The sequence below is a fragment of the Salminus brasiliensis genome, chromosome 10, assembly GCF_030463535.1.
Source record: "Salminus brasiliensis chromosome 10, fSalBra1.hap2, whole genome shotgun sequence".
Classification (NCBI taxonomy): Eukaryota; Metazoa; Chordata; class Actinopteri; order Characiformes; family Bryconidae; genus Salminus; species Salminus brasiliensis.
This window is the reverse complement of record NC_132887.1, coordinates 18,423,729-18,448,241: the sequence shown is the minus strand read 5'-3', so window position 1 is coordinate 18,448,241 and position 24,513 is coordinate 18,423,729. Positions and strand designations below refer to the sequence as shown.

Genomic DNA, 24,513 nt, shown 5'->3' with positions numbered 1-24,513 from the left:
CATCTTTAAAGGCACTTGCATGTAAGATGATAATACATACAAGTTCTCTGTATAATCTCGCTATAGTATTCCCGCATGACAGAGCAGTGTGTGAAGAGATGACCCTAAACCTGAAAAAAATGAGATTCGTAATTTTCCTTTTCCTTAAAAACATCCCTTTACTCATGTGAACGACTGTGCTTAAAATGGCTTTACCAAAGTCCTCATAAAAGTAGCGGAATATATGAATAAAATGGTATATAAACAACGAGAGGCAAAACAACGAGGCAAAACAGGAGTTTCCATTGGACATTTTGACGCCAACTAATAGACTGATGCGGGAATCCACTGGTTTGACAGGGCAAGAAGCGTATGTTGACTCGTCTTCACAGCCTCATAACTCGGGATGTGACTCCCATTCAGTCTGGCAAGGAATTGTTTGAACTGTGTTTCTGCAATGAGTTGCTGATCAGACTTTATTTTTATGGAAATAAATAAATGGCCTCTTTAAACCAAGAAACACTGATTGTGAATGGGTAATCATGCAATTATGAGTTTACGAGACCCCAGATAAAGACATCCAAGCCACATCTGCTGTTCTGAAAACTGCTTTTCAGATTTTCTGTTTAAATTTTATGGAGCAGTGAAATGTGATGTGGATGTGTGCACTGATGAGAGTAATGAGAGGAGGTGATCTTGAGAAGTTTAGAGTATTTGTATTCGTGTGTGTGTGTGTGTGTGTGTTGGGAGCAAGGAAAGTTGAGCATATGACAGAAGGGACAAATGGAGCATTCAGAAGGCCCTACCTGACAAAGCCAGTGCTGGACTGGCCTGGGCCTCAGCTGAGGAGCCTCCATTGTAATCAGGGAGAGTAGCGGTCCCCATCCGCTACCACACACAAAGCCCTCCTGCGGGACTCGTTCCTCTCAGGGCCAGATTAAGCTGTCAGTTGGGGGTCTGCAGGGAGGCCAGAGATTTTAAGATGATGTCATAGGAACCACAGCACCAATCTCAGCAGCAGATTGGTTCTGTGTGATTATATGATTTATCCTGAATGCATGCGACACATTTTGTTTCCCAGATTTTTCTGTCGACACTCCATTGTGCATTCATACATGTACTAATATTTTTTGCTCTGTCTGTTTTTTGTAAGTCTATCTGTTGGTCTGTTTCTGTTTGTGTTCCCATAATCTTTCTATTTGTACTTTAACTGACTTTTGCACGTTAATGTACAGAGAGCCCAGAGATCCTGTTCGGGCTCCTCCCACAAATATTCTCCTTCACCACAGCTGTTGGGAAGTTAGACAGGCTTTACAGAATGTTGGCAAAATTCCTGTTCAAACTAATGGGGATTTGTACCATAGTTTGTTTACGCTCACTTCATAACGGTAAGTTTGGAATGCTATGCTGCCAAGCTGGACTTTCTCGTTGCACCAAATTTAGACAAAAGACAAAGGAAAGGAACAAATCAGACCTTCATGCTGACATTAACTCAATTACACAACATAAAACGACAGTCTGTCATAGATGGGTCAGTTGAGCACCGTGCGCTGTTTGGCCTAGTAATATTAACAAAAATATTGAGATTTGAGAAAACTATGACAGTAGTCTAGTAGTGAGTGTTGTTGCACTGAGACTTTAGCATCTTTAGGCTGCTGACCTAAAGTGGATCCGAGGCAGCTCTAATAGGGTGTGATTTTTTTCCATGTAGAGCTGTCAAGCTAATCCAGTTTTGCTGTAATGGATGACTAGCTACCTCAACCCCTAGTACCCGAGGGGGCTCTAATGCACCTTACTGAAGTGTAAATTAAGTGCTGCATCAGAGGCAGCTTAAATTGAGAAGAGATTAGTGAAATTTTAGTATTGTTTCCCAAACCTTTAGGGTTTAAACGGAGGGGAAAAAAGCAGTGCTAAACACGGTCAAATGTGTACTTTGTAAAAATTATATTTTAGCAGTGACCTGAGAGGGGGTTGGTGATTGTTGCTGGGTGTTTGCAAGATTTGGTGCTCAAACAATGCAATGTGTTCTCCACCATTGCATTGTCACATTTCCACAGTACCACAGCCATGATTTTACATTTACATTTTGATGCATTTTTGCACCCCTCTCTAACTCTTACTGATCTGTAATCTTGTTTTTTTCTGTGGGGAACATTTTCCACATCCTAACTTTAAGCTTCAGTGAATGCTTATTCTTTTCTGCTTTCCACCACACCCATGCACTGTGTACAGTGACCGGGCTCCTGTACTGCCTGAATCGTTGTATTGCCCATGTAACTGCCCCTATCTCTGTGTACGTATGTGCTGGAATGAGGGGTTAAGGTCATATGAGCCTGTTAGGTCTTGCCTATTGTGTAGACTGAGTGTTGCTTTCGGTTGCCACGGAGGCCATTGTCCCAGAGGTTAGGTCCACTGGGACACGTGTGTACATACATACACTGGCGCTCAGCTTTCTCCAGGAACGCTGCATTAGCATGCTAGAGGCTTAGGCTTCTTGTACATTCGTACTGTGTTACGGGCACTCGTTATTCCATCTTTGTGTTCTCTGTGAATGCAGCCCTGCCCATCCTGTTTCTATCACCCCAGGCTTGATTTGTTAGACTCTGTTGATCATGAAGAATTCCCATCCTCAAACAGGCCTGTTAATGCCTGCCATTTCCAGCAGGGTTTCCTGTCTGTCTGTCTGTATCTGAAGCTGATTTTTCGTTTCCCACCTTACTGCTGATCCTGCTTTATGACCTCAGCCTGTGTTTTTCATCGTGCTTCAGTCATCTCCCTTGCTGGCTGGAGCCTGCGTCAGGCCTGTCTAATCCTCTACACAGATCTGGTGCACTCATTCCACGCCAGTGGTGACTTCGTACCGCTGCCCTAGGAGGACCTCTGCTTGATAAAACCCATATTTCTTGGTTGAATGTGACTAAACACGTAACCCCTTTTTTGAGCTGTGTGTTATGGGTCTGAGTTAATGTCCCTTTTGTTTTTTTTTTGGCCATACAGGAGAATCTCCAGCAGCTGATTTTGATGACTTTACCCAATGTGCTGACCATTGCCAAGGACCCTTTGTCAGGTAATGAACAGTAATTTTTGTATTATTATATTGGCTTCTCTGTCAGTGATGGCTATTGCCTTTTTTTATTATTATTATTTTTTTTTATAAAGGAGTAGTAGTGAGAAATCAAATTGGCACATTTCCCCAAATATAGCCTCCATGCTCCAACACAAACAATATCTTGGCTATCGCAGTTAATAAAGAGTAATAGAAAATTATTAACTAAACTAAATTATTAGCCACACATGGTTTTTAGCTACAAATCCATCCATCGTCTTATCTGCTTCTTCCTGGGCAGTGTCATGGTGGGTCCAGAACATACCCTGAATCAGAGGGTGCAAGGTAGAAATCTCCCCTGGACAGGATGCCAGTCCATCTCAATTAGCTACAAATATTTTTGTCATGTATATGAGGGCAATTTATGATTCCATCCATCAGTATTTGATTGGATTGTGCAAAAAAGGCATTCCGAAATGACCATGGAGTCAACCACTGACCGATATCTGCACCTCGCACCTGTACTATAGGCAGGGGCCAACATCCTGGTAGTACCAGCAGATAGGCCATATTTATTTGAGCGTAAGAGAAGTTGGGAGCAGAAGTGATGCCCTGATGGTTTTCATGCTGGGATAATATTGGTAACCAAACACTTAATTTGGAAAAACCAGTCAAAGAGAAAGATAACAGAGAAACACGAGTGCTGTCTTGGATGTTAGGTCAGACACACTTGACTTTGTCTTAGTAGGACCAAGAACATGACCTGACAAGGTTCTGAAAGATCCATTTTGATTTCAGGTTGACTTTAAGCGTACTGTTGGCCGTGGTGGCTCATGGGAAAATGCAAACAAGCTGACTTGAGGTCAACAAATTTGGGCTAAAGGGGCTAAATTGTGTAAATTTGACTTTTGGCTGAACTACGGCTTTAGGACTGCACCGTAACTGAGGCTGAGGGTGTCTGATGCTTCTCTAAAAAGATAACGCAAGTTCCCAATTTCCTTTTTTCCAAGGTCAGTAAATTGGTGGACTAGCCTTCTTTCCTAACTGGCCTTCCAGCAGTCAAAAACAGGCTCTCATCTGCAGGCCTGGACACTGCTTCAGAGGGGGGAGGAAGCACATGTTTTAGGCCCATAATGGCAGGAGGAAGCAGGGAAGGCCTGGAGGAAGGAGGCTGCAAGGGCCTGGCTCAGGCTGAGTGCTGATTGCAGGCCCTGCTGTTGACAGACCTCTGGCTTGATCAGATAGCGACAGAGAGTGTCTTCTAAATTTTATCAGCAGCCGCTGACAACCTCATCAGTACAGTTTAGAGTGCTCAAAAATCTATATTTATAATATTCAACAAACTAATTTACTATAGCCATGTCTCAAAGTGAAGGACAGGAGAGGTTGGGAGTGCTGTGGGAGCTCAGTAATGTCAAAGCTTTAAAACTGGTAGGGAGGAAAACCAAGCCCACCATAGTTGTGAGTTTAGTGGAGTAATGAGTTCAATTAAATGGGAGAGCAAGCAAACCTGGATGAACATGTCTACTACCTGTGCCTGAAAACAGTCAAAAACACTCATAAGACCATTCACTTGACTTTTGTGCTCTCAGATATGAGGTATTATACTCTAAATGTGTGTGATTTGAACTGGAACATGGTCTGTGGTGTTATCTAAGCTACAAGTCCAAGCATTTTCCCTTTCTGTCACTCCCAACAACAGTCGCTCAACTTCAGCATTTGCACATCTGTGTCAGCAATGGGTAAAATAGCTGAATACATTCATTAGAAGAGGCGTCTTGAGACTCCAGTGACACTGGGACCCAAACATGGCTTTCCAGAACTCTCTGATTGATTGATTGAAATTTGACTAGAGTAAAAATTAGTATTTATTTATTTAATTATTTATTTACTTACCGCTACACTACAGTCTAGCCTGTTTGGTTTCGGTGCTCAATGTCAGCCATGTCTGTGACATTTCATGACCATCTCCCCTTATATGACCATTTGCAGCTGAACCTGATTCTTAAACCTTTAATTTTACCTGTTACTTTATTGCTGACCACTGTAAAAGCTAAAAACAGAAAGGGTTGGTGACACTCTGTTGTTGCAGGTTGTTGTGTTGAGATTCCGATAAGCAGGATGATGCTGGGGGTGGCGTGGCCCCTGGCTATGTTTGATCTGTTGTCTGTTTGGAGCTTCCTTGTGTTTGAGACTCTGACGCATGCTGGTTTTGCATGCAGGTTCCTGCAGGGGATCAAAATAGTCATCACGGGCACTCTTGCAGCTTCATTTGCTTCCTGCAATGGATTATCAAAAAGCATCTAAGATTTGCCAGATAGGCCTCTCTGGGGAGAGGGGAGTGGATGTGGGTGGAAGGCTGGTAGTCGTCAAACAGTGTATGAGTGTATACACATTTTCACCTTGCTTGTGGTCAACCCTTTTCTGCAAGGATCTGACAGTCTTATTGCCTAGTAGAACAGAGACATTGAAGCAGACTTTAGAAAGTTAGAGAGTTACTGACGTCTGTGAGTTCTTGGGTGAAGTCCTAGTTAGTGGGCAGTAATAGTCAAAGTGCTTCAGCTTTACAGCAGAGAGCTCCTCCTGTTCTCTGTATAATGGGGTACGCTGTGGGGCAGGGCAGGGCGCAGTCTCCATGACAACTCCCTCTTATACTCTCTAGAGTGTTGGTCCAAAGCACACTGGCAGGAAAACACCCAGCTCAACACATGCACATACACACTTTATTTGTATTTACGCTGTTTATTTTCTATACGTTCAATTTACATGGCATCATAAAAAAATTTCATAAGATTTGCATTTAAATTAGATTTGCTTTCCGTGTGAACAGGTTGGTGTCTGTCAATACGTCTATGAATGTTTTGCTATTCGCTTGAAAATCAAATCAAAGTTTGTCACATACATTGACATACACTGTACAACAATCAGAATGCTTTGATAGCAATAGGTAAAATGGTAAATATGGTAAATGTTATATTGTGTTGTGTTATTCAAAGACATTTTCACTATACATAATATTTATCCCGTTCTCCAAATGCTCTCCCATATAAAGTATGGTTGTTGAATTTGTTTCTGCTTAAAACAATTAAACAGGACTTGTTACACTCTCTGTAATGACCAATGTGCAGTTGGTCAGCATTATTTAAGTACTGACTGTCAACGATATACTCATATAAGCATATTGTTTATCACAATAACAAATTTTCCTACGTTGATCATCCCCTAATTTAAATATAGAATAAAATATTGAAAATATAATGATAAAGCAAAGATGTCAAATAACATAAAATAAGATATAAATATATATATACAGAAATAACGTGTGTGTGTGTGTGTGTGAGAGAATTGAATAGTAATATGTAAACTACATTTATATGATAGAAAATTTAACAGTAGTGTGCAGTGTAGGGATGAACTTTGTTGAGTGTAAAGTGCAAAAGTGCAAAAACAGAATTATGTACATCTGAGCAGGGGGTAAATATAATAATTATAAGTGAAATAATACTACTGATCAGTGCAAAAAGTATGGCAAGAAACTGTATAAGCAATAAGCTTTTATCAGATTTAATACATTTATTAAATAATGAAGAGCTCCTTTTCTTGCTATAAACCCAGATGTGGTTAATTCGATTCAGTCAGATTTTATCATCAGAATCTGCCCTTCTAATAGAATTTCTTCACACATCATAAGTGTCTCTTTTTATTTATTTATTTTGGATTTTCATTTCTCCACATGAGAAATGTGCAAACCTGCATTAAAAGTTTCAGTATTTTACTCTATTGTATTTATTCTCATTTCTATCTCCCATTATGGAGCAATAGAAGGGCATTCATTTTTGTTTGTTTATTTATTTTGTTGGTTTGTTTGCTTGTTTGTTTTGGGCATGTATCACTGAGAATCTCAAATAGTTGCTTAATTATGTACTTTAAAATACGAACATTTTGGTTATCCTACATCTCTAGACCAGGCTCCCAGTTTAAACTCTTCTGTAAAGCTCTTCTGAGACTCCGGTAGAACACTGTCCCTGGTTCTAGAGGGACTGTCAGCAATGAACTGTTAAGAATTGAAATTCATGGTGACCCCAAAAAGGAGAAAGCTGCAGTGTGAAAGAGTGAAGGCAGTGAACCATGGAACAGTAAGCAGACTGACCCAGTAATAATGGGTCAGGGCTGACTAATTGACATGGCACAGAGCTTGTGGCTGCAGGGCTGCTGTAATGCAGAGGGGCTTCAGAGAACTGTCATACGGCATTAACTGGTAGAACATAATCAGAATAAATCGGAAGCAGGATTAGAAGGCAGCTGGGTTTGTGGTGTGAGATTCACCACAATCTACATTTATGCACCGGAGTATTAACCTGTGTAACCTGTGAATTATGTTGCTGTTACTATTCTGATAGAATGCTTAGTTCCTATCCCATCTTATTCCAAACAATCCCAAACACAAATTGCACATCTGTGTCAGCAATGAGTGCAATTTAGAGTAGCTAAATGCATTCATTACAAGGGGTGTCCACAAACATTTGCACATATGGTGTATGTCCATACATTTCTAATGACTGTTGGAGAGGTCTCCATGGTAAAGCATTGCTAATGGTATCAGATGATCCCATTAGCAATGCTTTACCATAGGATCCAACAGTCATTAGAAATATGATATATAATTTTTCTTTTTTTACAACAGCAATGTGCTTTGAACTATATCTTAGCACAGTTATCACAGTTACTAAAGACTATGGTTTGGTCTGGACTGCTCTAGTATGATGGGTATGAGCTACATGCTGATGAACTGCTCTGTTCTGCAGGGAAGAGCATGGAGGAGATGAAGAGGCTGCTGCTGCTGCTCCTGGGCTGTGCTGTTCAGGTAAACTGAGCCTTTTACCACGTGCGTCCACACCCGCAATCAGGAAGCGGCACTAAAATCACCCTGCCTGAACATGCCTGCCCTTTTCCCTTTCCAAATCAAACACACACACACGCTGTTTTTCACGAATAGTGTTTCATAAATTAGTTCGCTTATAGCCTCCACACCTCAGCTGAGATTGTTTTGTGTGGAAGAGGCTGATTTCTGCTCTATGCAGGTCCCAGCTACTCTCAGCTCTGCCTGTATGCTGTAGCCTTATCTTTTTATCTCTCACGCCAAGCACAAAGTCGCCCCCCCCCCCCCCCCCCCCCAGCCCACCCCACCCTCAACTCCCCCTCTCTCCGCTCCTGCTCTGACTCCACAGGTTTTTCCTGTTCTCTCCATAGAGGGTAAACAGCATGGATAGACTGCAGCAATATTACACACTGGCATGCTTTTGAGGCTCTGTAGCATTTAGCTTTAATGCAGCTTTAAGACAGCAGAAGAAAGACCTTCTTGCAAGTTATCCTGAGAAAAGTCCTTAATGCAATGAAGACCAAAGCATCTGACTCCAGCTCTTTTATCTCCCCTAAAGTGTTCGTCTAGCTAATCATCATCACTTTCCTCAAATCCCAGCCAGGAATGCTTAGCTAACTCTTTCCCCGGTAAAATAGAGGCAAGCTTTAACCTCCACAAGAAAACACATGGCAGAACCAGACATGCCTTTTTTGGTGTAGCACTCATCCCTTTCTTTCTCTTTTCCTTTCCTTCTCTCTCTCTTTCTCCAGTGTGAGCGTAAAGAGGAGATCATTGAGAAGATTAAGCTGCTAGACATTGAAACGCAAGCAGCTATCGTGTCTCATATCCAAGAGGTTTGGGTTCTTTGAATTCACAGTTACAGTAATGATTAAATATATATGAGGTTTTTGGTAACTGGGGGTTTGAGCACCTCTGTTTCTCTCTGCAGGTCACCCACAACCAGGAGAATGTTCTGGACCTGCAGTGGCTGGAAGTGGGGGAGCTGCCAGCTGAGGAGCTGGACCCACTGTCTCGCACCATGGCATTTCACCTACGCAAACTCATTGACGAGCGGGATGAGTGCTCAGAGGTAACGGGAGTTCTCAGCTCATGCTTGGCTATGTGGCTCTGTGTCTTTGGGTAAACCAGTTGGTGTTCCTTGGACAATGAAGAGCACAATTTGAACAATGTCCTTTTCTGGTGGGACATTTTGTCTTGTGCCTTATTAGGGTTATGTTGATGCCAGACTACTGCAACTACCTAGGCTAACTTAATAATTGTTTTTTAGCTCCGCCCGGCGCTTCAGCTTACAGGTTGTTGAAGTTGTTATAGGAAGGGGAATTTTCCCAAATTTTAAGTTGTCTTGAGCCTACATTAGTCAAGTCAAGTGGGTTTATTGTCATTTCAACTACATACAGAGTACACAGTGAAACGAAACAACGTTCCTCCCGGACCATGGTGCAACATAGACAGTGCATACAAGACACAAGTGCAACACAAACAAACAAGTGCGGACAGACAACACAGTACAGACAGAGGATAATAAATAATGACTGTAGTGTGCAAGTTGTGCAATGTGCGATAAATAGAGTCCAGTGAGGTAGTAAAGTTATCAGTGCAAATGCTTGTGCAAAAAATGCTTCCCATGTTATCTGGGATAAATGGTTGGAAAGAGGGAGAGAGAGAGAGAGAGAGGGAGAGTGTAAGATATCAGGTCAGAAGTTGAGTTGAGTTGAGAAGTCTGATGGCTTGGGGGAAGAAGCTATTGCAGAGTCTGGTCGTGTTGGACCGGATGCTGCGGTACCTTCTTCCTGATGGCAGGAGGGAGAACAGACTGTGTGAAGGGTGGGTGGAGTCATCCACAATGCTGGTTGCTTTGTGGATGCAGCGGGTGGTGTAAATGTCCATGACGGAGGGGAGAGAGACTCCGATGATCTTCTCAGCTGTCCTCACAATGCGTTGGAGGGACTTGCGGTCAGAGGCTGTGCAGGTCCCAAACCAGGCAGTGATGCAGCTGCTTAGGATGCTCTCTATGGTTCCCCTATAGAAGAGGGTGAGGATGGGTGGAGGGAGACGGGCCTTTCTCAGCTTCCGGAGGAAGTAGAGACGCTGTTGGGCTTTCTTGGCTGTAGAGCTGGTGTTCAGGGACCAGGTGAGGTTCTCCGCTAGGTGGACACCAAGGAACTTGGTGCTCTTAACGATCTCCACAGAGGAGCCGTTGATGTTAAGCGGAGAGTGGAGAGTGGAGAGCGGAGAGTGGTCCGGTTATGTTGATGCCCCACTGCTACACAGTCATGTCAGAATATTATGACCAACTACCTAACCACTGTTACAAACTGTTCCACAGTGGTGTGTCGATTGCCCTGTACCACTTGCTCGAATTGATAAATTGTTAAAGCCAGAGGGGAACGGCGACTCCAGTGAGTGGTTCAGAGCAATCGAACCGCCAGCTTACTTCTATAATGAACAACTTCCGTAACCTAATACAAGTCATGCCACTTCGTCTCGCTAACTGTATATTTATGACTATGTATTTAGGTTTACTTATTGATTGATTTTTAGCTCTGCTGAAGCTTCACACACCAGGTTGGTGAGAAGGTTAAGAAGGTGATTTATGAAGGTTTCTTCCTTGTTTATTTTGGAATGCTGGACTACCTTGACATGTAGTAGTGGACCACTGACATAGGAAGGTGTCTCAAAGGACAGTAAAGGGTTTAGAACTGGCTATGACTGCATTCAAAGTCTCTCTGACTCTGTGTGTTGTCAGCTGGTCTTGGAGCTGACCCAGGAGAGGGATTACCTGCAGTCCCAACAGCCCCTCAGCTCTCTCAGCTACTCCAGTCCAGAGAGACCCTCACAGCTCACTGTGCTTTCAAAAGAAGACCGCCAGCACTTGGCAGTGGAGCTTGCGGACACCAAGGCCAAACTTCGGCGCTCTCGACAAGAACTGTGAGTATCAAGAGCACTTTGCCCTTCTGTTGACAGTATGAATGTCTGCTTTGCATAGCCACAACTAAGCATAAAAGTACAGAAACCTTGTCTCTGTATTTTTGCAGTTTGAATTTGACAGTTGTTATTTACATTGTCAGAATTCATGAAGAATGGACCAATAGGAATGCTTTGAAATTTCAAATAAAACAAAAAAAAAATACATTGACTTCCATTCCAAAGTTATTTTTTGGATATGCATTTCAGGGCCTTTAGAAGACTTCAGATTGTCTCCAAGGTCTCTTTAGGGACTGGATGATTTAAAGTCCATCTATAACTTCTCTTCTTTTCTATATAGAGAGGAGAAAACCGAGCAGCTGATGGACACCAAGAATGAACTGGAAAGACTGGATGCAGAGATGCAGAAACTGAAGCAAGAGGTTTGAGTGCCCATTTGCTCTGAATAGTTTAAAAGTATGCATGCAGTAATTCATTTATATGAATAAAAATTGATCATTGCTGAAGATATTGCATGTTTCTGTAGACTAGTGGTTATGCATGTGCATGAAGTATCTCAGCTGAACTCTGTTTACATTCAGAACACGCAGCTTCTGGCTGAGGCACGGTCAGTGCGAGCATATCGGGACGAAGTAGACGCTCTAAGGGAGCGAGCAGGGAGAGTGGACAGACTTGAAACAGAACTGGCCCGGTTCAAAGAGAAGCTGCACGATGTCCATTTCTACAAGGCCCGCGTGGAGGTAACCTTATTGTGCTTGAAATACTCATTTTCATTTTGGAGGGGTTAGCCAGACACTATATGCATAACAGTAGCTTGCTAGCTATTGAAAGCCCCTGCTGTCTGTGTTAGGCAGCCGTAAAGCATTAAGACTCTGCTGGACTCCACAGCTGTTGGTGACGGGCATCTGATTTGTGCCGTTGATCTGCGCCTTTACTCATCTCATGACCCATTTTAACATTTTACCCTTCCATATCGTTGCATATCTTTTCCCTGTCCCACTGCAGGAGCTGAGAGAGGACAATATGACTCTGCTCGAGACCAAGGCCATGCTGGAGGAGCAGCTGAGCACAGCTAGGGGGCGCTCTGATAAGTTGCATGAGCTGGAAAAGGAAAACCTGCACCTGCGCTCCAAACTGCACGACATGGAGATAGTGAGTACAGTTGTGGGGGAGTGTTTGTGTGGGTGTAAGACTGAATGGATGCTGATTGTGGCCTGTTCTCTGTGTGTTGTAGGATCGGGACAGCGATAAGAAGCGTCTGGAGGAGCTGCTGGAAGAGAACATGCTGCTGGAGATCTCGCAGAAGCAAAGCATGAATGAGTCTGCTCACCTGGGCTGGGAGCTGGAGCAGCTGGCGAAGAACAATGAGGTCAATGAAGGTCAGTCAGAGAGGCTCAGTTACATGCTTCAGTTCTTCACTTTTGGAAGGGGGTGCTCCCTTCTGTGCTCCCTTTGTGTCACACTTTTGACAAAAGCTTGCAATTCCAGGAACTGCCTGATTTCAGAGTGCCTCAATGTTGAGCATCATCCATTGCTTATTGGAACAAATACATATTAAGGTTCTGGGTTCTCATCTGCTGATTAATACTATAGTAAACTCATTTAATTTGTTGTGTGTGCATAGTGCCACCCCCTGAACCTATGCCTACGTCGGTAAAATATCTTCAGCTTAGTGGTGTTGCAAATATGCTCCAGTTTTAGTTTTTAATCAGTCATGACTCAGGAGTATAGAGTAGCTCCACACCCCATACCCCATCGTTTTGGTATCTTTTGTTAACATGGGAAACAAGTTTAATATCATTGTAATGGCACCTCAAACACAATGGTTTAAAAATACAGTGTTAAAAAAGAAGCAAAAGATCATGCTTACTTTAGAAGATACCGATCCATTCATATATGTCTGAATTGCTGATCTACTGGACACTGTAGCCTTAGTTCCCATTAAGTTGAGATGCAGAGTAACTGCTCTGAGAATCATGTATGTACCCGTATGTATCTGTGAATCTGATATGTAGACATACATGTGCACATACACTCATGTGGAAAATATTTTTTCACATTATTTTTAAATATCTTTAAACATAGACATTTGATCTTTATTTAAAGAATATTAAGAGATGGGGTAATATGACTAAACAAACAAAACTTAAGAAATCTTTTAAATGTAATTTGAAAAATGATAGAAATTGATAGAAATGTCATTTTATTGTACAGAAACATGACAAGCAGGTCTTTGCCTCATCTAGGATTTGTTCTTGTCAGTAAGATCCTCCCTCAATAACAAAAGATGCTGATCCTAGATCAGCAGCCTTATTGCTATGGGCCCTCTTCTGTAACAGTTACTTAAAATATGTGTGGTTTTATGGGAAGAAAACACACACAGGCACATTTCCAGCAAGACCTCTCCTCAGTATTATTATTTTTGTAAATGGTCCAGTATCATTCGTTAACATATCTGGGTCAAGTACATAGATGACCCGTTTGTACGATTTGTAACGGGTCTCTTAAAATGTTATCCTTATGCAAATGTTCTTAGAAATGTTCACTTCATCTTGCAAAGGCTTGTTATGCAAACCTATTCAAGCATGTACTTACAGTGCTGAGATTTCCCAGTCCTTAATGGCTCTTGGACTCGGTCCAGCTCTCTAAGCCATACTCATTAGCTGCTGCCATCGGCTGTCAAATATGACACTGAGCAAAAGTGTTTTGGTCTCATATCAGAACTTGGCATAATGTCTTGTACAAGAAATGAAAGGTGCTGACTGAAGTTTTTATTTTTTTTTTTGCAGCTCGCAAATCATTTGTATTTGAGCTGAATGAGTCGGCCTCCAGCCGGTTGTTGAAACTTGAAAAGGAGAATCAGAGCCTGCAGAGCACCATTCAAGAGCTGCGCGAGGCCTCGCTCAACCTGGAAGAGGGACAGCTCCATGCCATGGAACTGGAGAGGGAGAACCAAGGGCTCAGCAAGAAGGTACATTGGTTTTCCTGGCTCTTTAAAGGTGTGAAGGTTTCTTGTTGTCTGAACGCAAGTTGTCATGTGCTCTTAGCTTGAACGACTGCAGACCCAACTAGACCAGGAGAAGCAGACCACACAGGACATGGAGAGTTTGGGAGAGGAGCTGCTCAAGGAGAAACAGAGACTGGAGAAAACCCTGGAGACTGTGCAGGCGGAGAAGGACAAACAAGTGAGGCCCATTTTCTTTCTTTCATTGTAGGGGTGCTTAAACAATATTGCTGAAAGCTAAAAGAGCTAACCTTGGACACCAGATTTCCTGATCGAATATGTAGCTGAAGTGGGAAAATTGAAGTTGGAAGTCTTGCTTGTTCTCTAGTCATTGGGGTATAAGCTTCCTTTCATTGGTAGACTGGCATGAATTTCTTCGGTGTGCAAATAATGATTGTGTATTTGCATGTGTCAGATCTCGGAGCTGGAACAGGAAAAGGAGCACCTAAACCAGGCGGTCAGTGCCTTGCGGAAGCGTGCCCAGGCGGACAGCGAGGCCCGCGTTCGAGAGGTGGAAACAGAGAACCGTGTCCTGCACCAGACCATCTCAGAAACTGGTGGACGACTGGCAAGGCTTGAGGCCGAGAAGCGTCAAGCTACCAAGGAGCTAGAGGGTCTTCGGGAACGTGGCGAGCGCTGTGAGGAGCTAGAGCGGGAGGTGGTACGATTGGAGCGCGGCCGTGAGCAGCTACAGCGGGAACTGGCTTCGCTTAGGATCGGAAGCGAGCGCACTGAGGCCCTGGAACGTGAGAACGCCACTTTGGAACAGGACAACCGGCGGCTGAAGAAGCAGGCAGACGCAGCGCAGAATGCTACTGTGCGACTGGCCACTTTAGAGAAGGACCGCCGGCAACTGGAGGAAGAGAACCTAGAACAGCGGCGCGCCCTGGAGAGCCTCCGGCCGGCTGCCGCTCGCCTTCCTCAGCTACAGCTGGAGCACAGTGAGCTGGAGCGTGAGAGACAGGAGCTTCAGGGCACCGTGGAGGAGCTCCGGGCCCAGGCCAAGCGCTGCGAGAGGCTGGAGCTCAGCTGCAGCAGCATGGGTCAGGAGAACCAGAGGTTGCAGCAAAGCCTGGACAACAGTGTGGCTAAAATCCAGGATCTGGAGAGTCGGTTGCGGGAGGCAGAGTGCAAGAGCAAGGAGGTCCAAAAGGAGCTGGAGGAGATGAGGCAGGCTGGGAGTCGAGCAGAAGAGGCCGAGAGGGAGAGGCGAAGCATGGAGCAGGAGCTGGGCCAGGTAGAGAAGGAGAGGAAGCAACTGGAGAAGGAGGCACACAGGCTGAGGAGGCAGCTGGAGGCGAAGGAGGCTTCACTGGAGGAAAGCTCACTTAGGCTGAGCAGCATGGAGAAAGAGGGCACTGCTCAGAACAGGGAGCTTGGACGCCTGCGTGAAGCTGCCGGGAGAGTCAAGGAGCTAGAGAAGGATAACAAAGACCTGCATAAGCAGGTCACAATCGACAAGAGGACCCTGGCTACACTCCGAGAGGTACTACATGTACAACTTTTCTTTTAAAAATAATTTTTAGCAGCATCATGTATGTAAACGGGATGTACCCTTGATTTCAGAATAATTGATAAATAAGCAGGTGTCCCAATACTATTGTCTATGCAGTGCATGTTTAAAACAGCTTTTGACAGTAATGACGAGTGATTTCAAGTAAGCTCTGTTAACCCGAAGCTCTGACTGTGCTGCAGGAGCTGGTGAATGAGAAGCTGAGGGTGCAGCAGCAGTGTAATGAGCTTGAGAAGCTCAGTCACGAGCTGGAGAAGATCGGCCTGAACCGAGAGAAGCTGCTACAGGAAGAGCACAGCTGTGAGGACAAGTGAGTGACCAATCATAGCCATTTCTCTGAAGTATGGCAGAATGGTTTATGAGAACAAGACATTTTACTCTGGCACTGATTGGTTGTTTTGTTGTGATGCTGCCTTCCCTCTTCCAGATGGACCAGGTGAGTTAGCAGGGCTTGGCCAGCTGTGCAGTGACCGTTTCACTCTAGTTCTCTCTAGCTTCTCTCTGTTGTGTCGAGTGTTTAAGTTTAAATCTAGCCTGCACCCTCCTTATTCTTGCTTTTCTAACCTGCCTCTAAGTGTGTGTTTAGCTCAGTCTGCAGCTATAATGTGCTGTAGTGACCCAGACCAAAGTCTTCACTGAAGTGTGTGTGTGTGTGTGTGTGTGTGTGTGTGTGTGTGTGTGTGTGTGTGTGATCATTTTCTCATATAGAGGCCAGTATTAAGGTACATCTGTAATTACAGGGCAGACTGGTGCTGAATTTGCATTATTTTCTCTGGAATGTTCCCTGGAGAAATGTTTTGAGAGGGGGGAAGGGTTCTCTGCCTCCGTAGGCCAATTTGGTGTGCGTCACATTAACTGTAAGCACACTTCCAGGTGGATAACGTGGTTAGTGTGGCATGATGACAAAGATTTTGTATAAAATTTAAGAGCTATTTGAAAGTTGTTTACACAGATATTGTAATGACAGCATTTTAGCGATATTGGGAATAAATTATTTAATTATCAGATTTTATGTATCTTTAAATATTCCCATGTTTTTAAAATAGATAAACCTGGCGCTTTTACTTTCCCTCACTGGGTTCACCAGTTCTGCTACTTTTACAACAAAAGTTGGCTATTTCTGCCAGTTTAATGTGGTATCCATTTACCTGCATGTAAAAGATTGCACAGACATGCTGACTTTTACTGGGCTTTTTTTTTTATTTCTCAGATGGAGTGTACTGTTGTACACCTGAAAGTACTAGAACCCCTACAATGTCTGGCAAGAAACTGAGTAAAACAGTTTTGGTTCAGTCTCTTTCCTTATTTTTATTTCTTCACAAAATTCTCTGCTCTGCTGATGATCTACTACAACTTTTCCAACTAAAAGCACCACAAACCTGGAAGGTGTTTTTTTGTTGTTTGTTTGTTTGTTTGTTTGTTTGTTTTTTTTGTGCTGCCAATTAACCCACTCGTTCTATGTAGCTTAGGCAGCCCACACACTCTGAGGAAAGTGCCTGGTCCCCTGCTCCACTGCATCAGCCAATGCGGCCACTAATGGCAAAGCAGCATATGAGCCTAAGTTAGCCTATTGGGTTGCGTTCTTTCCCTCTCTCTCTCACCTGTGTAAGATTTCTCTATGAGAGTAGAATATTAGGACTTGACCAAAATAACTGACATGACGCATGATAAAGGAATAGACAATTCACCGATTGATAGATGAATTATAGTATCAGTCAGCAAGGTGACTGTATTATGTGAAGTCCCGCTCTTCAATAAATCAACTTTGAACACCCAAACTTCAATAGCAGATTGATGAGAAGGAAGATAATGACTAGTGCATTAGGCTATTTGCTTGCTGCTAAGGCTTTTTCATTATGCCTTAACCTGACAAAATACTATAATAATAAACATTGTGATAATAATAAACATTATTAATAAACATTGTGAATTAGGCTATGATTAATAATTTCCTGAAAAAGGTTAACAATGCTTGCAGTTTACTGTACAGCATTCTTCACTGTCAAAAACCTTCTGCTCCTTAAGCGATCCCGAACACACTGCCCCTGTGCTATGAATCAGTATCGGATGCATTTTTGAAGCCATAAGCGGCGTAATTTACTCCATTATGAACTTTAAGATATTATGAACTTTAACTTGATGCTTTCTCTCACACTCTCTCTCTCTTTCTCACTTGCTCGTCTTGTCTCCCATGTTGTTATTATATGAGTTGCTTAGCATTGTGTGTGTGTAATGTGTTGGAGAGTGTGATCAGAGAGGATTAACAGGCCTGGGTGGAAACGGTGACATTCCTCGACAGTTATTAGTGCTCAGTGAAACGCAAGCTGCTACTAATCACTTAACGTCAGAAGACATTTACTACTACCATTGCCATAATATATGGTGTATGTGTGTGTGTGTGTGTGTGTGTGTGTGTGTGTGTGTGTGTGTGTGTGTGTGTGTGTGTGTGTGTGTGCGCGCTCTTGCATGAATTCTTGAACATTTGAGTCATTCTTTGCCTGTAGCAGATTTGGGAACAGCATGATTTCTAACAGAAAAAATGAAAATAAGCTCAGTCTGTAGTCTCAGTTTTCATACCCTCACATAAGCTAGGTCATCTCCGTGTAAGCTCCTTACTCCATGCTAATGATAAAATACAATGTCTTGGCTGATTTTGCACAGCTGCAAGATCTCAACATTTTAACACACTGCTCAATGACCCCACAGTAAATACAAAATCCTGGAGACCAAGATTGAGTCAACACTAAAGAAGACTCTGGAGCTGAGGGAGGAGAAGATCCAGGGTCTGGAGTCTCGTCTGGAGGAGAGCAGCAGCTTGAACCAGCAGCTACGCACAGAGCTCACTACTGTATGAAGCCCAGTACACAACATTAATATACATAGACTGTACTACTCACAGGACCGAGACCTCCTCTTTGGTTACACTGATGCACTTCTTGGTTCACTTGTTTTCATGTTCAGGTGAAGAAGACTCTGGAGGCTCTGAGGCAGAGGCAGGAGGAGGAGGCTGCCCACTCGGAAATATCCCTGAAGGCCGTGGAGCTGGGCAGGTGTGGCTCCAGCCAGGAGAAATGGGAGACTGAGCAGAGAGAGGCCACTGCTGAGCTACTCAAACTTAAGGATAGACTGATTGATGTGGAGAAGAATGTGAGTTGTCCTCCTCTAGTGCATGAACACATAAACACCTCTCGTTGGTTGTGCTTGGAAGAAGGTTCAGCCCCACTTCTCTTAAGCGACAAGTCTGATAAAGTCAGATTTCCTCCTCCCTCTTATTTCAAATGTGGTTGATCAGCCTAGATAGCCTAGAATCTGGGGTACTTTTTTTTTTTTTTTTTTTTGTATTTATTTTTTTATTCTTCATCATCACTGGAAGTACAAGGCGACTGTAACTAATAAGTGATGAAAGCCAGAACCGCATTAGTTCTGTGTAATAGCCTCACAGCTCATGTGCAAGACTAATGAAGCAAAGTGTCTGTGCTAATCAGCAACATTGCGCTCATTTTTCACTGAACCGTTCCTTTGACCTCTGGTTCTCAGAATGCAGCGCTGCAGACGGAAAAACACCTCCTGAAGGAGCAGTTGAAGCAGCTGGACTCTCAGAACTCACAGCTAAACGCTCAGACGCTGGCTCTGCAAAAACAGGCCGCCACGCTGCAGGAGCAGAACACCACACTGCACAAAGAGACCGCCAAACTACAGGTACCAGAAACCAGCACTATTAATTGTTTGGTTTGCAGTCGGTGTGTGGGCTCTTACTTCCACAGATTATGTGTTTCCTTTCCATATCAAAGCATGCTTGTCTCCACACACAGGCAAATACAGATCTAAGTACAGATATAAATGTTTAGGGTAAAGCAGTGGGAATTGATGACTGGAATTAAATTAAAGAACCTGTTTGTGTTTCAATATAAGGCCTATATATAACCGCATGCATGTAAACATGATTTCTTGGCTGTGAAATTCGCGGTTTTGAATGATGCATATGGCATTTGTATGAATTCCTGCACAGTAGTAGCTCTGCGCTCCACCCCATGGATATAAACCAAATGCAACTAAGATAACATTACCAAAACATAAAAAAGGCACGTTTTGAAAGTGTTGAAGTAAGCTCATATTCTGGTTTCTTTATATAGTACCTTTCTGATCATATTATAGGTTGAAATTCAAGCCCTGCCTTGCACTATGATTGAGTCCATACAGCACAATTGATGGGTAGTTTTGTAGAATGGCCTCTAATTATAATAGATGCTTGGTATTTGGTAAATTATTCTACAGCAAATACTTCAGCGTTGAACCATCAAAATGCACCAGTATTTATTTATTTATATTTTAAAAGTATTTTTAGGTACATTTTCTTCTAAGAGCAATGCCACCAGACCCTGCTACTGCAGAGTGGTTTTTGGGCTCCTCTTAAGTTTTCCTGTCTGAACCTGTATTGATCTCCAAGATTTGGACCAACATATTTTATTACAGTGGGTGTGGACAGGAATACATGTGGGAGCAGGCACAGTAGCAGGCACAAAATTAACATCCATTCATTTATAGACAGCAGTTAAGAGCTCTTCTTTTGGAGTTGGTCAGCATGGCTCAGGGTTCAAGTAAGAATACAGCTCTGTGATGTTTAGGGTCATGTTTAGGGTAGGTAGCATAGGTGACAGTTGTGATGAAGTGATCAGAGAGGTGACACTGGAGCAGGCCTTTTTCGCCACCTTTCACCTCTGAACCCTGACTACCCTCACCCTGAACTAATAATTCTCTCTCTCTCTCTCTCTCTCTCTCTCTCTCTCTCTCTCTCTCTGTGTGTGTATGTGTGTGTGTCAAGGTCGAGAACTCCACGCTGAGCTCTCAGAACGCGTCTCTGCTCTCTCAGTATGGAGCTCTGCAGGCTCAGCTGCAGACCGTAGAGGGCGAGGCAGAGGTGCTGCAGAGGCAGAAGGAGGAGACGCGGGCAGCCCGGGACAGCATAACCCAGGATCACGAGCGCCTGCTGGGCGTTCACGAGAGACAGGCAACGGAGTATGAGCAGCTCATCTCCCAGCATGCCACGCTGAAGAGCAACCAGAGAGCACTGGAGCAAGAGCATAGAGTACTGGAGAACAAGTGAGTACATAGTGCCCAAAACTTTGACAGGTAGTGTGTGTAGGATCTTTTCTCCATTAGAAGATTACCTCCACTGACCTCTGCTCAGGCATGGGGTTGATGGTGTGGAAAGTGTTCTGTCTCCCCTTTAGCTGTGTATGTGCTGCAGGTGTGTAACATTAGAGTAATGAATCATGTCTCGTCTATACGGAGACGCCACCAAGGCCGAGCCATGAGGGTTGCTGACAGAACAATAGTGAAGATGTCATGATGGTCACTTAAAGCGGGCTAAAACAAAACCGTAAAGTCATGCCTGTGGGTAAATCTAACCCTGCTGCTGACAGACCCACGGCTGATCATTAGTCCAGCTACACAACTAATAAGACCATGCTGTTCACCATTCATCAAATCAAGGTTTGCTTCAGCTGATAAATCTACACATCTTGCTCTGCATTACGTATCTGCATCTGTAAAAGCAATAATGTTCCTCAGCTTTTTGTCCTCTGATTTGCAGATATAAGAATACATATGATTTATTGCTTACGATCATGCTTTACCAGACCTGCTACTGTATTATTCTACATTGTGTAGTAATTGTCTAATGAATGGACAAATAGAAATGCTCCAAAATTACTTTCTTTCTTTTTACATTAACTGCCATTGAAAGTTGCTGACACAGATGTGCACATGTACGTACGTACGTACGTACGTACGTACGTACGTACGTACGTACATACGTACGTACGTACGTACACACACACACACACACACACACACACACACACACACACAGCTTTTCTAGTCCCAATAGGACTCTCTGGAGTATGTAAACATGAGCCTATTGGCACCATGCCTAATGCCAGACGTGGGCTAGACAGGTATAAAGCCAAAGTATTGAGCTGTGTTCTCTGGAATGATGTTGCTCCACACAATATCTTTGGGCGTAGCTGAGAAGTTGGGGATGAGGTGGGGTGGTGATCATCCAACATCCTGACCTCACTAACGCTCTTGTTGCTGATTTGCAAATAATTCCTGACCGCGATAGACAGTTACTTCAACAAAAGCAGGATATACTCTATTTGTAATACTCCTGATTTCAGAAAAAACGTGTAACACATGAATGTATATGTATATTATTAAGATTAAATGATTCAGTGATCTGCTCTGTTTACTTATTAAGTGAAAATAAGAACACAGAGAACATACTTCTGCACATTTTAATGCGCAACCACAGTTTAATTGCACATTATTGTAAGCAGAGAATATTTACTACAGTCAGTAATAACTACAGTCTATAATAACTCCATCATTTTACTATTGATTACTAGCCAAACTATGAACTATAAACACTGTTGCAACAAAACATTGTATCTCTATTTTTGACGAATGGACCAATAGAAGTGCTTCTAAATGACCTGGAGATTTTTGTGCTACAGTGGTATTCTGTATATCGGACTCTGCTCAGTGGGAATGGCTATGTTTCAGTATGGGTCTCAGCTTGCAGTGGAAACTGTTGTGTGTTTCTTTCCTTATTTCCAACCCTGACCACATTACACATTACACATTTATAAGCACGTGCACGTAGCGTATACACACAAATGCAAACACATGTTCCTGTCATGGCACTTTTCCATGGTGTGCAGTGGAAATTTGTCCCTATTGTTTATGGAGGTGAGGTGAAAAACAGACCAGTGTTTGGTCAGGCCTGGACCTAGCGACCGTGCATGTGTGCCTGTTCAGCTTTCTCTCATGAATAATGCAGCAGTGTGCGTCTCTAGAGGCCTTGAGCTGGAAGATAAAGCAGGCGGCTGTCAGGGGCCCAATCAGCTGTCATTCCAGCCAGCCATAGGCGTCTGTTGGTTGATGGGATATCCTCCTGCATTCTACACACCACATGTCACCCATGCTCAATATTTCATGACTTTCTTTTTTCTTTATTTAATATGTATGCCACCCTGTTGATTAATGGTTCATCCAGCTGGGGGTGGAATCCAATTCTAGATCTATTTAAGTGTAGGATGGTGCGTGAACATATGGGAAGCTTATGTATTGTGCACTACAGAGAAAGCTAGTTTCATCATGTGTGTGTTTGTGTGTGTCTGTGTGTGCAGGTATGTGCTGCTGCTGAAGCAGAAGGATGCTATGGAGGCACTGGAAGCATCTCTGCAGAAAGAGAGGGACAGTTTGGGAGAGGAAATCCGCAAGAACACTCTGATCCTGGAGGAGAACCGCGGCCTGAGGGAGGAGGTGGACAGGTCAGATATACAAACTGGAATCACTGTGGCATAAAAGTTCAGACAGTAAAAAGCAGAGACAGCAACACGCTGAGAGTTGATCAAACGGCTGATGCCCTCTGCTGGTGGAAATGTATTACTGCAGTGAGTTGCAGGTGAATGGTAGCAGAAAACCAGGATTTCTGACAGTCTACAAAGATATTAGGGATTGAAGTTACTGTTGGAAGTTTACAGTCATTCTTTATGGACAAAAGGGTCACAGCAGTAGTGTACAACATACATCTTAAATAGAAAAAATATATACATACCCTGGGATTATTAATTCAGTGGTGCAGAAAGCTTTTAGCTTGCCATGGTCTCTTAACATCTTGTTAGTGATCATGATTGACTACAGCTCGCAACTTCCCTGTTCCCACATAAAAAGGGTTTGTCTGACTGCACTCATTGTATAGATTGACACAGGGGGAAATGGGGAAAGTCCAAGAAACTCTGAGAAGAACAGTTTACAGGAATGATAATCAGGAATGTCCTTGGAGCCAATTCTGAACAGCTGCAGATTTAATGATGAGCAGATGAACATATGTGCAAGTTTTTGGGACTATATGCAGTTAAAATAAATACAAATAAACAAATTCCATCATCAGAATGTGCTAGTTTTACGTAGCATAGCCTAAACATTATTTTGTTTGTGTGTTTGTGTGTGTGTGTGTGTTCTGTGACGTCCTCTCATTCCATCAACCTGTCATCCATCACTACTCAGGGTTTCGAAACTTATTAGCAGCTTAAGCCCTAATGTTAGCATTTAAAACCGTTAGCATAGAGATTGACCAATCAGTGAGTTTAGGGCCGATATCCATCGCTGATCAAGCTTGGTAATGCATCATTCTGCCTGGCTTCTGTAATGGTCCTGTGTTTTCTCTCAGCTAGAATGTACTGTACTTTTTTTGGAATCAGCCACATTTAAAACGGTGTGCAACTCCAAGCACCAACTGGAAGAGTCAGAGAATTCCTGTGCCGATTTGCACTGTGTGGTCTGCGCTGTTGGCTGTGTGGTTAGTGGAGTTTTTTAGCTCTGCTGTGCTCTGATGACTTTTAAAAGACATAATATGCATCCCCCTTGAGACATGTTTATATAATCTACAAATATTGGAGTATGAGTTTCAGACTGAGGAATAAATCGCACAGAGCACCTTCTTACCTTCCGTAAGAATTTATGCAAATTAACTTCTTTCAGATAATTTGTCTTCTTCGTCTTCTGTGTTGTCTTGAAATTAAATGTTATTACATTTACCTTCCTAAGTTTTCTAATTGTAAATGTATTTTTTATTACATTTACTAATAATTAATGTAAATACACTGTGTTTTTGAGGGCTGCCTATAAGACTTAACATGTCTTCAAAGGAAAAGCTGAAATTTTTCAATTCACACCCATTGTTCTGGCAGGTCATGTGTTTATCTGTGCACCTATATTCCTCTTTGTATGTTTCATGTATGATGACTGTGTTTGCAGACTGTCTCACACACATGTACAGCTGCGTCAGGAGTACGATGCACTGCAGCATCAGACCAAGGAGCTGAAGACCTCTCTGAATGAGTCACAGCTGGAACTGAACCGCCGGCAGGCACATTTCGACCAGCTGAAGGAGCAGCACCAGGGCCTGGACATCTCCATGACCAAACTGGACAACCACTGTGAGGTAAGTGAGGGAGTGACTCAACATCTCTGAAGTAGGCCTTTGTTTCGTTTGACACTTTTAAGTCCCAATGTTGAGTGTTTACTGTGGAGACTTGCGTTCCATGCTTCCTCTTGGTTCTGTGATTTGTGCTGTGGACAGGAAGCAGCGGTTGAGT

At 43.1% G+C, this 24,513-nt stretch overlaps 1 protein-coding gene across 1 annotated transcript in view; it reads left to right on the top strand.

Annotated features, from left to right (window-relative positions):
* ccdc88c (coiled-coil domain containing 88C) overlaps nucleotides 1–24,513 on the top strand; it is a 66,588-nt gene that overhangs the window by 23,204 nt on the left and 18,871 nt on the right. Inside the window, exons 4-22 of the mRNA XM_072689574.1 lie at nucleotides 2,977–3,046; nucleotides 7,831–7,889; nucleotides 8,657–8,740; nucleotides 8,836–8,976; nucleotides 10,654–10,835; nucleotides 11,173–11,254; nucleotides 11,414–11,572; nucleotides 11,838–11,984; nucleotides 12,067–12,211; nucleotides 13,622–13,803; nucleotides 13,880–14,017; nucleotides 14,252–15,322; nucleotides 15,532–15,659; nucleotides 18,056–18,197; nucleotides 18,311–18,496; nucleotides 18,887–19,048; nucleotides 20,172–20,449; nucleotides 22,540–22,683; nucleotides 24,173–24,359. Of these exons, the coding sequence (XP_072545675.1) occupies nucleotides 2,977–3,046; nucleotides 7,831–7,889; nucleotides 8,657–8,740; nucleotides 8,836–8,976; nucleotides 10,654–10,835; nucleotides 11,173–11,254; nucleotides 11,414–11,572; nucleotides 11,838–11,984; nucleotides 12,067–12,211; nucleotides 13,622–13,803; nucleotides 13,880–14,017; nucleotides 14,252–15,322; nucleotides 15,532–15,659; nucleotides 18,056–18,197; nucleotides 18,311–18,496; nucleotides 18,887–19,048; nucleotides 20,172–20,449; nucleotides 22,540–22,683; nucleotides 24,173–24,359 (3,687 nt within the window). The remainder of the gene's footprint in view (nucleotides 1–2,976; nucleotides 3,047–7,830; nucleotides 7,890–8,656; nucleotides 8,741–8,835; nucleotides 8,977–10,653; nucleotides 10,836–11,172; nucleotides 11,255–11,413; nucleotides 11,573–11,837; nucleotides 11,985–12,066; nucleotides 12,212–13,621; nucleotides 13,804–13,879; nucleotides 14,018–14,251; nucleotides 15,323–15,531; nucleotides 15,660–18,055; nucleotides 18,198–18,310; nucleotides 18,497–18,886; nucleotides 19,049–20,171; nucleotides 20,450–22,539; nucleotides 22,684–24,172; nucleotides 24,360–24,513) is intronic.